This window comes from Rhinatrema bivittatum, chromosome 3 (genome assembly GCF_901001135.1).
Source record: "Rhinatrema bivittatum chromosome 3, aRhiBiv1.1, whole genome shotgun sequence".
NCBI classification, from domain to species: Eukaryota; Metazoa; Chordata; class Amphibia; order Gymnophiona; family Rhinatrematidae; genus Rhinatrema; species Rhinatrema bivittatum.
In genome coordinates this window covers 52,494,018-52,509,913 of record NC_042617.1, presented here as the reverse complement: position 1 = coordinate 52,509,913, position 15,896 = coordinate 52,494,018, and the positions used below count along the sequence as shown (strand labels likewise).

The window sequence follows — 15,896 nt, the reverse complement described above, 5'->3', positions numbered from 1 at the left end:
ATTATGCTGCCTTGGGTCTTTCAATCCTTTGGATTCCAAAAATTGTACTATCCTCTCTCTTAGCAGCAATTCCATTAGTTTGCTCACCACAGAGGTCAGAATAACTGGCCTATAGTTCCTAGCCTCCTCCTTACTTTCACTTTTCTGAATAGGATACACATCCACCCTTTTCCAGTCCTCCGGAACTACTCCAGACTCTAAAGAAGAATTGAAAAGGTCAGCCGGCATAGCTGTCAGGACATCTCTAAGTTCCCTTAGGACCCTTGAATGTATCCCATCCTGCCCCTTCGCCTTATTTTAAGTTTAGTTAGCTCCTCATGAACACACTGCTCTGAAAATTGAGGTTTACCTCACTTCCAATCTTATTTGTTTTTGTTTTATGTGGTCCTGCTCCAGGCACTTCCACAGTGAACACTGAACAGAAATATTTTTAAACAATTTTGCTTTTTGCTCATCAGCCTCTACCTATTCCTCCCCTTCACCACTGGGTCTCAGAATGCCACAATGGAATCTTATGGAATACCACAATAGAAGCTTATCTATACATCCCCAAATTATCCGTTGCATTAGCAATACTCAGGTTTGTAGTGCTCAGGGGCATTTTCAGTTTGAAGCGCTTACCTTTGCATTGGCAACAGATCCGAAGACCTTTTCCAAAGTAATGGTAGTTGTCGCAATGACCTTGCGCAAACAAGACTTTTGGTTCATGCTTATGGGGACAATTGGTTGATCTGGGCAAAAACAGAAGGAGTCCAGCTGTTTAACAGAGTGATACAGTTGTTGGATAATCTGGGACGGGTGATAGATTTTGCCAAAAAACAAATTGGTACCCTTTTACATTTTGTAATATTTGAGGGCTTGCTTCAACACTCTGTAAGCCATGATATTCTTGACTTCAGCTCAGAAGGCCAAGCTTATCAGGCAAATTCAGAACCTGTTGAAGGTGACGTCTTCCAGAGTTTGAGATTATTTGCAGGTGCTGGGCTCCATGGCAACAGCTCAAGATTTAGTCCCTTGGGTGAGAGCTCAAATGCATCTGTTACAGCAATCTCTCCTGTCCCTTTCGCGTATTGAATCTTAGAATTTTGTTTGTGAAGTTGGTGTTAACTTCAGAAGCTAGAACCAACTTGAGGTTGGGCCTCACTGCACAGAATTTGGTCAAAGGGGTGTCCTTGGAATCCCCAAACTGAGCGATAGTAACAACGGATGCCAGTAAGCATGTTTGGGACGATCATTGTCAGGGAGGTCTGCACAAGATCTGTGGAATCCAGTGGAGGCACTGTGGTCAGTAAATTGTCTAGAAACAAGAGCTATAAGAGAAGCTCTACAGATTTGTTTTCTCCAGTGATTGAGGGCGAGTCAATAAGGGTGTTCTCTGACAATGCATCAGTTATAGCTTATGTAAATTTCCAAGGAAGTACAAAGAGTCATCCACTGGCTAGGGAAACGGAACTTCTATTCAGATAAATGGAGAAACATCTAGCACTGTCAGCCTTGCACATCGCAGGAGTAAAGAACATTCATGCAGGTTTTCTTAAAGTTGTCATACCCTGGATCCTGGAGAATAGGAACTAACCAACTCAGCCTTTGAAATAACATGCACATAGGGTGTACCAAATTGCAACCTCATGGCCAAGTGCCAGAACGCTAGCTGTATGCGTTTTCAGTCAAAGAAAAGAGTCTGCATCAGTGGGAGTAGATAATCTCTATCAACAATGGCCTTGTCAAAGCCTTTTGTATGTTTTTTCTTTCTCCATGGCCCATGATAGATTGTGTGATGCAGAAGATTAGGAATTATCAAAGACTAATAAATCTGGTAGCTCAGGATTGGCCAAGGCTCAGAGTGGAAGGGCTTCTGAAGTTGGAGCAGGTTCAGCATCTGTTGCTTCGGAGACTGGTGGTCATACAGAATCCAGCTCCCTTTTGTCTTGTGAACTAGTTATTCAGCAAAATCGGCTGAAAAACAAAGGTTATTTGGACAAAGTGGTTGTCATTCCTTCTTTTTTTTTTTTACAAGCAAAGAAAAAGTCCACTTCACTAGCATATTAGACTTTAGGAGATGTTTGAACTTTGGTGTACAAAGGTTATGGCCCCTATGGTTTTTATCCTCTTTATAGTAGGATCTTGAATGTGTTATCATTACCTGTTTATTATAGAAAAAAAAGTCCAAGATGTTTCTAGTTTCCTTAGGGGTGTGAAATGTTTGTCCACCACTTTGTAATAAATTTTCTCTATGGAGTCTCAATTTAGTCCTTTCAACTTTGTCTTCTGTGCTCTTTGAGCCTATTAAGAGGGCAATGATTTAAAGATTTAACGCGTAAGACAGTTTTTCTGGTCGCTGTTTGTTCGGCTAGATGTATTTCCAAATTGCAAGCTCAGTCTTGCAGAGAGCGGTTTCTTCATTTCTTGGATTCAGGGGTTTCCATTCAGAAGGTCCCTTCTTTTTTTGCCAAAGTCTGTGGACTTTTCAGAGTGTGCTGGATGTTAAAAGGCCATTGCTGAAATACTTAAAGGAAACCAACTCCTTTCGTAGTTCAGATAATGTGTTCTTTTCAGTGGTCGAAACAAGGGGATGCTGTAAAGGAACTAATGTTAAATAGATTAGAGGCTATTACTTCAGCTTACATATCTAACAAGAGCTGTACAACATAGTCTAGGTAAAACAAATAAGCATGGGTGTAGCTTGCTTATCGCGGCGGTTACTGCCCCTACTACCCCTAACTAATCAAGCTAGATATTTCACTTGCATGCAGCTCCATCACTGCTCTCTACATTAATGGTGGGGGTGGAAGGGGAATAGAACAAGGAGCTAAGAGTAACAGATAAGAATGAGAGAAAAAATGTGTGAGGCTTGCTGGGCAGACTGGATGGGCCATTCGGTCTTCTTCTGCCGTCATTTCTATGTTTCTATGTTTCTATGTAAAGGCCTATTGGTTTCGAAGGATTTTAGAGTTCACTTTTCAAGGGGATAAGCAGTTTTGTGGGCAGAGTGTCAGCTAATGTTGCTTGAGGAGATTTGCAATCGTGGTCTTTCTTGCATACCTTTTGAAGCATTATGGGTCAGATCAACAAGCTAGGGAGTTTGCCTCCTTCAGAGCTGGGGTCTTGAAAGCAGGCGTATCTGTCTCCCTCACTGTGGGGCCGATGCAATAAATTTGCTTAGAAAGCGGGCGCTGAACAGTCACTGCCAAAGGGGGTGCCATGCAATATTTAATTTAGGGGGGTCGTGTTAGTAAGGAGGCAGTAGGGTTGCTTGCGCGCCCCTAACACCTCCTTGCTAACGCGAACCCGATCGGCGTCAGCGGTCTGCCAGTTAGGAAAACTGACACCAAGTTTATCGACGTCTGTATTCCTAAACGCCGCACAGCCAGGGAGTTCAGGAAACAGATGCTTGTCATTCAAGCGTCTGTTTCCTGCAACCAACTGCCAGTGTTTTTTTTTTTTTTTTCTGTTCTTTAACTTTATTTAAGTTTATTTTTCCTCCTACTTAATATCGCAATGATATTAAGTAGGAGGCAGTACAGAAAAGCAGTTTTTTCTGCTTCTCTGTATTGGTTTAAGGAACGCTCAGCAATTAACGCCTGCTCCAGGCAGGCGTTAATTGCTGAGTGCTAGAAATGCGTCCTAGACACACACACTTTTTTTTGCATCTGGAGTGAATGCTAATAGCCTCAATCACATGCATTTGCATGTGATTGAGGCTATTAAACTCACTCCACGTTAGACACGCGATGAATATGCGCTAATCCCCTTATTGCATTAGGGGATTCATTAGCACCTATTCAACCCGCGTCTGACTGCTGGTTAAACAGTGCGCTCGGCTGAGCACTCTGTATTGCATCTGCCCCTGTTTAGGTAAGCTTGAGTACTTCTAGGGACCTTCATTTTCAATATTTGTTTTATTTTGCCTGAGAATTTCAATGCGATTAAAAAAAAAAAAAAAAATATCTGTGGAAAAGTCATTGTCATCACTTTTGAAATCCCCAAGAAAAATAAATAAAAACTGAAAACGGTCCCTAGGTACTTCCCATGAATTCTAGACTGGTCCGAGGGAGGGGGGTTTCATAATGGATAATTTTCTTTCCTTTAGCCCATCCAGACCAGTCCAGGTTCCTACCCTTTTTTAGCCATTCACTCAGTATTTAGATCAGGGCTTAATATGTAGACAAAAAGGATGTGAAGCTGTTGGGGGGAGGGGGCTGGGAGGAGAGAGGCCAAGACCAGGTGTGATCTGTGTGTGGGGGGGGAGGGAGCATGGCCGGGTGCGAATGCTCCCCTAAACACTCACATATGTACACACACCCAGTAGCAGCAGATACAGTGGAGCTAACAGGCCTTCACCCCCCCCCAACAAATTAATCCCTGGTTTTAGATAACTGTTAGTTTATGCATTAGGGAATATTGCCTTCTCCCCTGCTCATTTGGGTGGAAGTTGTTTGCTTTGTTACAGTTATACTGAGGTGCTGCAGGCTTAACAGTGCCTTATAGTGTGTAACATCAGCAAATCGGATTCTTCTCTGTCTCCACCTGCTGGCAGGGGTGCTAAACCCATGAGTTCTGGACTGGTCTCGTTGGACTAAAGGTAAGAACCTAATTTTCCCTTTTACACTGGTGTGAATATAGCCAGAGAAGGGAGCATGATTTACCAACTCAGAAAGTCCTGGAGCAGTTTTGAATAGCGTTTTTAAAAATTTGCTGACCACCTCAAATAGCTATTTGCCACTCTGTGGTTCACCTCCAAGCCCTGGAGCTCCAAAGTGATGTGATTATTGAAGAGAAGTAACTATTTTTTTCCCCTCTCTTTCAGCCTTGATCAAATCTGATTTGAAAAGACACAACATAAATTCCAGCATTGTAAAGTGCGAGGTGATAGCTGTAAGTGGCGTGCAATTCTGCATTTCTGATTTTGCCATCTTGTATTGAGCGAACTGGTCTAATGTCAGCAAAATGCATTGTAGAAATCCTCTGGGGTACTTGAGTTCTGAACAGGAGTAACTGAATGTCTGCATAGAGATACTTTCTTTCACTAAAGATTGGTGTCTTCACCTATACCCCTTCACAGATCAGATAGGGACTTTGCTTTCTCAGCCTGACAGTAAGTTTGGGGCATTTGTCTGAACACAAGCAAGTGTTCCTCCAGAATAAATATGCTTCCATAGAGTAGGTGAGACTTTTAGATACTCATGGACCTGGGTGTGCAAAGGTTTAAACATTTAGCAAATATACAGAAAGCTGTACCTTAGTCACACTTAACTGTATATGGGGCCGATGCAATAATTTTCACGGAAAGCAGCGCCCGCTTTCTTAATGCATGTATGGCGCCAGCAAGGGGGGCTCTATGCAATATGTAGATTAGGGGGTCACGCTAGGAAGGAGGCGCTAGGGTCGCTTGCGCGACTCCACCACGGCTGCCAGTTATAAAGACAGACACCGGTAAACTCTGCATCGATTTTCATAACCTGCCTGTCTGCCAGTAATGAAAACGGACGCCGAGTTAATGTACTTTAAAAAAGAAGTACAGAAAAGCAGTTTTTCTGCTTTTCTGTACTACTTTTACCTGCGCTCAGCTATTAATGCCTGCTCCAGGCAGGCGTTAATAGCTGAGCAATAAATGTGCGTCTGAGACGCACATTTATCTTTTTGCATGCGAAGTGAATGAGGAATAGGCTCATTCACATGCATTTGCATGTGATGAGCACTGTTACATTCACTCCGAGTCTGTGGGTTAAATAGGCGCTAATCCCCCTATTGGATTAGGGGGTGGATTAGCGCCTATTTAACCTGCGTCTGAGTGCGGGTTATACAGTGTGCTCGGCCCCTATGTGCCAGACACCACTATTCTTCTTCAGCAGAGATCGTTGAAGTAACTTGAGCATTGCAAGTCATGTGAACACATTCTGCTGCTTACTTTTGCTAACACACTGCCTGGGATCGTTCTCTTATCTCCAGGTGCCAGGTAGTTGCTGCTTCATTTTTCTAGCATCGTTACTAGTTAGGCTTCTGCAATGTTGGTGTCCTTGGCTTTACTGTGTCCTTTTTTGGCTATTAGTCCTAAATTCTAGATCTCCCTTTTAATCTCATGATTACATTTTATTTCTTATACTTTTACCCTTTTATTTAACATTATTTATATGTTGCCTTTCTGCATATAATCAAGGGGGCTTACAATGTTACAAAACAAATATAAATAACATAATTCTGAATCAGCTTCCATTTTATGCTTTTGTAATATCCCTCTGGAGCTGTGCATGATGTATTTCTGCACAAGGCTCTGCACAATAGATTACAAATGTACTTTGATTCCTTATGGTGGGAAAAGTGAAGGGGGGGGTAATCCCATTTAAGCACTAAATATTCCTTCTGTAAGGAACTGAAAAACGAGGATAAAAGGATCAGAAATTATTTTAACTGTCAAGAACATTAAAATGTTTCACTAGCATTTTTCCTTTGTGCTTTGCCACTTTTTATCTGCTCCCAAGTGAATTAATTCTGGAAAAATACAACCAGGAAATGTTTTCTCTTCTGCCTGGATTCTCTTTTCATCCAGGGTTCATTCGTTTCCGTACCATAACCTCCAGCAATGCAGAATGTATTTGTTTCTACAGGTGCCAGTGGAGAGTCCTACTGAGGCAGAACAGAACAGTGTCCTCTTAACTGGCCAGTCGTCATCCACTGGGGATGTCATAACAGAGCAGTCATCGTCCATGGTTTGAGGCTGGCACGGCGTGCTACAGAAATGCACAAGTCTGATGTAGCACCAAGCAGAACTGAAAGGATGAGTTGCTGAACTTGTCCGAACGTATTTATTTATTGATTAAATAGTGCAACTATTTATTAGACAGCTGGTTACCGAAAAGAGATATTACTTGAAAATGACCATCGGAAGCTGCAGTATTGCATACCTCATGTTTTGCTTGAGGAGTAACTAAAAGCCTTTGTCTGTGTTCAGATATCCTGCACAGGACTGTGTATTCCCCCCAAGCTGGTCCAGATATGTGCATTTTTCGTCCCTCTCCCCACGGTGCAAGGAAGAAATGCCCTGGGCTGGATCCTTCCAGATGCATGGTGCAGGGATTTGGTAGAGGCCAGAGAAGGGAATTGGAATGGACCATTGGAGCAAGGTTCTTCTTTGCTTAGGGGACGACATGGTGAAAGCTCCATGCTAGCAAATCCCAAATAAGACTATCCATCATAAACAGGTACCAAGGTGCATTTTTTCTTTAATGTTGGTGTTACCCTTATTTGATCATTGACAAAGTTGATGACCACCTGCTGCCCACAAAGCAGACATTTTAACTGAGCCTAGGATTTCTTCCTGGTTTCTGCTGGCTAGGAAAGAGCTGGATTATGAATTCACTGTTAGTAGGAAAAGAGTCTTTGCCAAGTTGGATAGGCAGAAACAGTCTTGATCTGCAGGTGCTAGAAATCACCAGGGCCCATCCATTCAGAGCTTTTTATTTGACTTCTTAACCATCTGAGAGGTCAGCGTTTGGTCTGATTAACTCACCAGCGTGGTGTGCAGCCATGTGGGAGACCTGGATTTAATTCTGGAGCCCAAACTGCTGGGCCAGAATGCTGTAAAGGCAGTGTTCATGGCCCCTGTCAGGGGGGAGGGAGTCTCTGCCTTTGTGCGATGCAGTGGCTGAATCCTTGGTGCTCTGATCGAAGCTGCTGGTGCTCTGATCGAAGCTGCTGGTTGAGATCTCTTGCTGTGATGGCTGAGCTAGACTTGACAGGGGGAGGAGAGTTTTAAAAAAGAGGGAAAATATCCCAAGTAGTTTTTGGTGAAGGCTTATGGCACTGTAGCCCCAGTAGAGGCTGGTTCAAATTGAGCTTGACGTCCCAAAGAGCAGGAGGAAAATTCTGAGCAAAAAAAAAAAAACAAACCTTAAGAGACAGATTTAGACGCTTCTGTGGCACTTCTCCAGCATAGAGATACAAGGCTGAAAGAGTCAATCAGATTGTCTGTCTGTCTTTCTGCTCTTTGAGGTAATTGTATGGGGAAATCCATGCCTTAAACAAAGGTAGATTTAGGCCCTTTTTTTTGCTTTTAGATTTATTTTTAATTGGACCCGGTTGTAAAGATTTAGTGCAGGGGTCGGGAACCTTTTTGGCTGAGAGAGCCATGAACGCCACATATTTTAAAATGTAATTCCGTGAGAGCCATACAAGACCTACCAAATTAATTTACTACAACCCCCCACCCTCCTGACCCCCCCAAGACCTGCCAAAAGTCCCTCGTGGTCCAGCGGGGGTCCAGGGCTCGCATACAAATCTTTAATAAAAAAGTAAAAATCTAACAAACCCCCCCCACCCTCCTGACGCCCCCCAAGACCTCCAAAATTAATTTACTACAACCCCCACCCTCCTGACCCTCCCAAGACCTGCCAAAAGTCCCTGGTGGTCCAGCGGGGGTTCGGGAGCGACCTCCTGGACTTGGGCTGTCGGCTGCCAATAGTCAAAATGGCGCCGACAGCCCTTTGCTCTTACTATGTCACTGGGGTCGACCAATGGCAGCGGTAGCCCCTGTGACATAGTAAGGGCAAAGGGCCGTCGACGCCATTTTGATTACTGGCACCCGACGGCCCTTTGCCCTTACTATGTCACAGGAGCTACCGCCGCCATTGATCGACCCCAGTGACATAGTGAGGGCAAAGGGCCGTCAGCGCCATTTTGACTACTGGCAGCTGACAGCCCAAGTCCAGGAGATCGCTCCCAGACCGCTGCTGGACCACCAGGGACATTTGGCAGGTCTTGGGAGGGTCAGGAGGGTGGGGGGGTTTGTTAGATTTTTACTTTTTTATTAAAGATTTGGCAAAGTAAAGAAACGAAAATAATCAAACTCACTAATCAAAATCTGATTGAAAAGGAACAAAAGGGGGTAGTGCATGGGATAGATGTTTGGATCCCATGGTCAGACCATGGGTTCTGTTAGAGATATAATATGTTTAGGCCTGGGAAGGGAGGAAAGATGGCTGCTACTGGTCAGCAAGTGGCACTTATCTGTGGTGAGATGGTGGTTGAGGATGGAGGGATTAAAGGAGGGGAGGGAAAAGGCAAAAATAGAATCTGGTTAGAGCTTTGACTCTAATCTGTGTTAAATCTGTACAGACAAGGTGTAACAGTTGAGCTCACAGAAACAAATTGTGTTTTTCTTTTGAGCTGCTCCTTCTAAAATGGGCATAAAGAATAGGAAAATTGGTTCCTACCTGCTAATTTTCGTTCCTGTAGTACCATGGATCAGTCCAGACTCCTGGGTTTTGCCTCCCCACCAGCAGATTGAGACAGAGAAGTTTTGACTGACTCTGCAGTATACCTTCAGGTGCCACCTACAGTCTGTCAGTATTACACTGTATCCAAGCAGAACATTTTAAAACCACCATAACTAATAAACTATTTTAATTCACACACACACTACCTGATCACTAACCCCAAGAAGGAAGAGAACCCATGAAAACCAGTTTTCGTCTCCGGACGCGCAGCAGGCCGCACCACGCAGCATCAGCCGCGGACAGCGGCTCCCAACTTCAAAAAACAGCTCTTCTCGGCCCTCAGTGCATCCTTCCCCTCACGGAGGAACAAATAGAGACACCCACCAGCAGCGACTAACTTGGTCTGCTTTTTGGGTTGATTTTTGTTTTGTTTTTTTCCAACCTGTTACCGTGGATCCTGCTTCCTGCTGTGATTGAGCCGGGTTCCCTGGTTTCAACCCCTAACACTGAGGGCAGAACTGGTCCATGGGGCCCTCGACCCCTGCCACCCACAGCCTCTAATACCAGGAAATATGGTCCCCTCAGGACCTGCCATCTCCCTGGGAGGCTTCAGCAACAGCCGTCCGCTTTGAAGGATTTTCCTCACTTAAGAACATAAGAAATTGCCATGCTGGGTCAGACCAAGGGTCCATCAAGCCCAGCATCCTGTTTCCAACAAAGGCCAAACCAGGCCACAAGAACCTGGCAATTACCCAAACACTAAGAAGATCCCATGTTACTGATACAATTAATAGCAGTGGCTATTCCCTAAGTAAACTTGATTAATAGCCATTAATGGACTTCTCCTCCAAGAACTTATCCAAACCTTTTTTGAACCCAACTACACTAACTGCACTAACCACATCCTCTGGCAACAAATTCCAGAGCTCTATTGTGCATTGAGTGTAAAAGAATTTTCTCCAATTAGTCTTAAATGTGCTACTTGCTAACTTCATGGAATGCCCCTAGTCCTTCTATTATTCAAAAGTGTAAATAACCGAGTTACATCTACTCATTCAAGACCTCTCATGATCTTAAAGACCTCTATCATATCCCCCCTCAGCCATCTCTTCTCCAAGCTGAACAGCCCTAACCTCTTCAGCCTTTCCTCATAGGGGAGCTGTTCCATCCCCTTTATCATTTTGGTTGCCCTTCTCTGTACCTTTTTTTTTATAATTAACAGGCACTTTTTTTTTTTTTTTAACTATCCACAGACTGTAGGATTTTGCACCTCCACCATCTGCTGGAGACAGAGAAATGCTGATAGGACTGTAGATGGCACCTGAAGGTATAAGGCAGAGTCAGTCAAAACTTCTCTTTTTCCATCTGCTGGTGGGGAGGCAAAACCCAGAAGTCTGGACTGATCCAGGTACGTACAGGGAATGCCTGCTAATTAAAATAATTTATTTTTTTTTTTAAAGTGGATATGTAACCAAAGAAAATGGCTTCTGAGGACGTGGAGGTTGGTGGCAAATGAAGTAGTACTACAGGGTTTGTCATCGATAAGCAGGACAGTAATCTGCCACACAAGTCAGTGACACCTGACGTCGCTAAGACATTAAAGACCTGGAGCTCAGAAAATCCTTTCTGAGCAAGTGTGGGTGTTTCTGCGCTGCCTTCAAACCTCTTCAATCTTTTTTTTAAATTCCACTCACATAAAAGGATGTGGTTTTGCACGCGTTCTCTCTCCTTCAGCCACTCATCACGTTTTTTTGGCTCTTGCTCTTCATTTATTTCCCTTTTCTTTGCCAAAGTATTTTTTGGGTTTTGTTTTTTTTTTCACGAGTCTCCAAAAACAAAAAGGAGTTTTAATATTCCAAATTTTTTCCATAATTGAATTTGACCTGGCTTCAATGGCAATGGCAGACAGCAAACCGGGCTTCAAACGAAGAGTGTGCAGCTCCTGCAAAATTATTTTATCTGATCTAACTACTGTGCTTGCTGCTCAGGCCAGTTGCATGGTGTACACTTTGTGAACCCATTAGGATGATCTGTGTTAACACAATTTCTCCTCAGTACATGATTTGGAACTATTCTAAACCCTGATAAGCAAGAAGGATAGCACCATTGAATAAATAATTCAGAGAGGATATATTTTGATTTATTTAGTCAACAAAAAGATTCAATACGTATCCTTGTCTGAAAAAGTATGTGAACCCTTCATTCAGTAAGTGGTGGCATCTCCTTGATCAGCAATAACGTCAACTAAAGATTTCCTGTAACTGGTGATCAGCCTCACATATCGCCCTTGAGGACTTTTGGCCCATTCTTCCATATGGAACTTTCAGCTCTGACATTGAGGGCTTCCTTGCATGAACAGCTCACTTCAGTCTCGCCACATTATTTCAATAAGGTTACGGTCAGGACTTCGACTTGGCCAATCCAAAACACGAATTGCATAGTCAGCCATTATGAGGTAGATTTACTATGCAGATTTACTATATCAAACCAACAGCTAGGCACCTTTGCTCTTGAGTCTGGGTGAGTCTGTTGGCTCTGGATTCCCTCCTGGTTCTGCTCAAAGGCAGTGTTCTTTTCCTTTAAAAAGAAAAATATAAAGTTGACTTCATGCAGCAGCTTCTTTAATTAGCTCTAGCTGTATTTCCTAATCATTAGCACAGCTACCTTTACTCCGATTGGCTCTTTCAGAGCTCACCAAATTCTTTGCCATCAGCCCTCTGCCTTTTGTTCCTCCTGGTTTTACCGTCCCTAGGCAACTCTGATTTGGATTTTTTCCCCTTTAGAAATCATGTGCCCTATGGGGTTACCCCCGAGCTCCCTTTGTCTCCTAGAAACCTTAATTGTCCTGTCTTTTCAGGTTACTTTAATGTATGTGAACCCCCTGATTCATCACATTGTGGTAGCCTATCAGTCACCTTTATGAGCTACACTGTTATCTGTTCCTAACCACTTCAGGTGCACTGCACTAGAAATAAAATTTAAATTCTATGCCGATGATATTCAGCTCATTTTTCCCGTGATAGACACAGTTCAGTCAACATAGTCACATGACCAAATGTATGCAAACGGTCAAACTTGCCCAAGACTGAACTATTATGGGTTAGTCGAACCATACCGATAGAGAACATACCAGCATTTTCAGTTGAGGAACAGATATTCCCTCTTCACTCAAGGACTAGCCACCCTGACTTTCAAGCCTCATTAAAAAGATAGTAAAGATAGAGAGGTCCATATTCAAAAGCTATTTAAATGGATAACATAATAGTTATCCGTCTAAATGCCTTACTTGGCTATATTTAGCCTTTTATCTGGCTAAATTCTAGCTAGATAACTATAATTTATCTGGATAAGATGGGAACTTTCTGTGGTGGGAAGTAAGCATTCCAAGGAGGAGCAGAGTTAACTGGTTAACCTAATCTGCTAACTCTGGTCACGTTGTAGGGCTGTCCTAAAGTTAACCGGATATACTTATTTGGCTAACTAAGATAGCAGAGTTGCTTACCTGTAACAGGTGTTCTCAGAGGACAGCAAAATGTTAGTCTTCACACATGGGTGACATCATCAGATGGAGCCCTGACACAGAAAACTTATGTCAAAGTTTCTAGAACTTTGACTTGGTCACATTGAGCATGCCCTATACCACAGGGTCCCTCCTTAGTCTTATAACATAGAATTAACATAAAACAAGAGAAACCCAACTCCATGGGGTAGTGAGTGGGTTTCATGAGAACTAATATCCTGCTGAACTCAGGGAACACCTGTTACAGGTAAGCAACTCTGCTTTCTCTGAGAACAAGCAGGATGGTACTTCTAACAAGTGGGTGAATCTCTAGCTACAGGCTGTCCCCCCCAACATAAAAGGGGACCAACAGACACCGAAACTAGGTGCCAATGGGCACAAGAACAATAGTGGTATCTGTAACAAGAGGGGGAGACAGCCTGAATCCAGACAATGGGCCCAAGGTGGGAAAGAGTTGGGTTATACACCTCAAACAAGTTCTGAAGGACAGATTGGCCAAACCTACTATCGCATTGGCCATTCCTGTTCAAGCAATAGTGAGATGTGAATGTGTAAAGAGAACTCCACATCGCAGCTCTGCAGATCTCCTCCATGGGGACTGCTCACAAGTGGGCCACAGATGCTGCCGTGGCTCGAACAGAGAATGAGCCTTGACATGGTCCCCAAGATGCAGTCCCGCCTGGGCATAACAGAAAGAGATGCAGTCTGCTGGCCAATTGATAGTGTTTGGCAACAGCAATGCCCAACCTATTTCTATCAAAAGAAACAGAAAGTTGGATGGACTGTTTAAGGGCTTCTGTCTGCTCCAGATAGGCTAAGGCTCTTGCAGTCCAAACTGTGCAGAGCTTGTTCGCCTTGGTGCAAATGGGGCCTGGGAAAGAATATTGGCAGGATGATGGGCTGGTTATAATGGAAGTCCATCACCACCTTAGGCAGGAACTTAGGGTGGTTTTGCATAAATTCTCTATCATGAAAAAAATTAGTTTAAGGTGGATAAGTCACTAAAGCGTGGAGCTCACTGACCCTGCACGCTGAAGTGACTGTCACAAAAAATATGACCTTCCAGGTCGGGTATTTCAGGTTGCATGAGTGCAGCGGTTCAAAGATCAGATGAGATATCACCAATTTGAGGTCCAAAGAGACAGTGGGAGGCCTTAGGGAAGGCTTCAATTGAAGTAGACCACGCATGAAGCATGCTGCTTTAGGCTTACAGAGATAGGCGTACTGTCTTACACCATGGTAAGCGAGCCTCCAGTAGATGTAGAAGAGAGTGATATGTGTGCCTGAGCTTGAGACCAACATGGAGACTGCAACTGACCCGGAATCTTCTGCTATCTTAGCCTTTCTGGCTATGTGAACTGTAAATGTCCTACTGAGCCGGACCTGCAGGAATTCCAAGGACACCTGAACAGTAGTTGAAGCTGGTGACACTTTGTGATGCCTAATTATAGGGTCACAAAAGCAGAAGGCAACTGTTGGAACCTCAGGCTAGATGTCACTACAAGGGCACCATTAACAGGGGCATCTGTAAACACAGCCTAAAATGTGATAACTGCAAGATTCTAACAGAACAAAGGACTATCTAAAGAGTGATGGTAAATGCGCTCCACCTTGGAGAAATAATCAGGGTAGTTTAGGGATAATCTATCATGCTGTTGACATGACAATCTATGTAAATGATTCTCTAGGTGGTCATGCAAGTACAGAATTTCTGACCTAGTACTATATTGTATTTTACCTATAAAAGAAGGATCAGTTCATGTATACAACGAGATGCTGGTGGTTAGTTTGTCAGAGAAATGGCATCCAGCATCTCCCAAGAATATTTACATTGCTCAATAAAAAATTATACTTGTATCCCTGGATAAGCGTCATAAAGCATGGCTTGGCGCTTAACAAGAGTCGAGCAGTTTTTGTGTGGGGTGGGAGAAAGGATCTAAGGCCGCCTGCTCACACCACACGCAAAATCTCCTCCACTTCAGTCTATAGGACTTTATAGTGGAAGACTTTCTTGAAGCCACCAGGATCCAAGACACATACTCTGAGAGATCGAGTGGTTGTAGAATTAACCTCTCAACTTCCAGGCTGTGAGTGACAGGGCCTGGAGGTTGGGATGTTACAACCTGCCCTGATCCTATGTGATAAGATTTGTGGACATCTCCAGACTGATTGGTCTCTGGATAGATAATTCCCACAGGAGTGGAAAACATACCTGTCTTGGCCAATAAGGGGCTATGAGAAACATAGTCCCTTTGTTTTTGCAAAGCTTCAAGACAGTCTTCCCTACTATTGAAATCAGACCCCAATGTTGGGCAAGGGTATCTGAGGCTGGTTTGCCACTTGTCCTATACAGGGAGCAGAACTGTGGAACCTTCCTGTTTCAAGACGCTGTGAATAGATCCTTATCCAGGCTTCCCAAGAGGTGGAAGATCTGATTTGCAACATCTTGATCCAGAGACCATTCATGGGGTCTGAAGGCATGACTCAAGTCTGTCTGCTAACTCATTCTCCGTTCTGCTAACTCATTCTCCGTTCCAGCCAGGTTCATGGCCCTGAGCACCATCCTGTGAACAGGGCCCATGATCATATCTGGACAGCTTCCTGACACAGGAGGTACAATTCCGTACCTCCATGCTTGTTGACATACCACATCGCTACTTAGTTGTCGGTTTGAATTAGGAAAACCTTGTTGAATAGCCGATCTCTGAAAGCCCTTAGCACATACCTGATTGCCCAGAGCTCCAGGAAATTGATTTGACAAGTGTTCCTGGGCAGACCAGATACCCTAAGTACTGAGCCTATCTACATGAGCTCCCCAACCCAGGGCGGACACATCTGTGTTAGGATAATTTGGATAGAAGGGCTTTGAAAGGAGATCATCCCCCCTCCCTCCCCCCCAATTCCAGATTTGAAATTACCTGCCACCAAGACAAGGAGTCCCGGAGGGAAGGGGTGACTCTGATGCAGTCCTGGAGGCTCTGTGGCCTGACGCCATTGACCTCAGGGTCCATTGGGCTTTCCGCATGTACAAGTGTGCCAAGGGAGTGTGACGTGAACTGTTGCAGCCATATGGCCCAACAATCTCAACATGTGCCAAGCCGACACCTGCTGGCTCTGTTGAATTTCTGCTGTGATGTTAATCAGGTTGATGGCCCATTGTCGAG

At 43.9% G+C, this 15,896-nt stretch overlaps 1 protein-coding gene across 2 annotated transcripts in view; it reads left to right on the top strand.

Annotated features, from left to right (window-relative positions):
- Positions 1-12,768, top strand: part of FLVCR1 (feline leukemia virus subgroup C cellular receptor 1) — a 98,318-nt gene extending 85,550 nt beyond the window's left edge. The window contains exons 9-11 of one of the 2 annotated variants that reach the window (XR_003855349.1): positions 4,808-4,875; positions 6,606-7,199; positions 10,673-12,768. Coding sequence is in view for 1 of the 2 variants with exons in the window: in XM_029593226.1 (XP_029449086.1) it covers positions 4,808-4,875; positions 6,606-6,713 (176 nt within the window). In the remaining variant the exon portion in view is untranslated. Of the gene's footprint in view, positions 1-4,807; positions 4,876-6,605; positions 8,194-10,672 lie in introns of those variants that run through there. The other variant, XM_029593226.1, reaches the window with a different exon arrangement.
- The last annotated feature ends 3,128 nt before the right edge of the window (positions 12,769-15,896 follow it).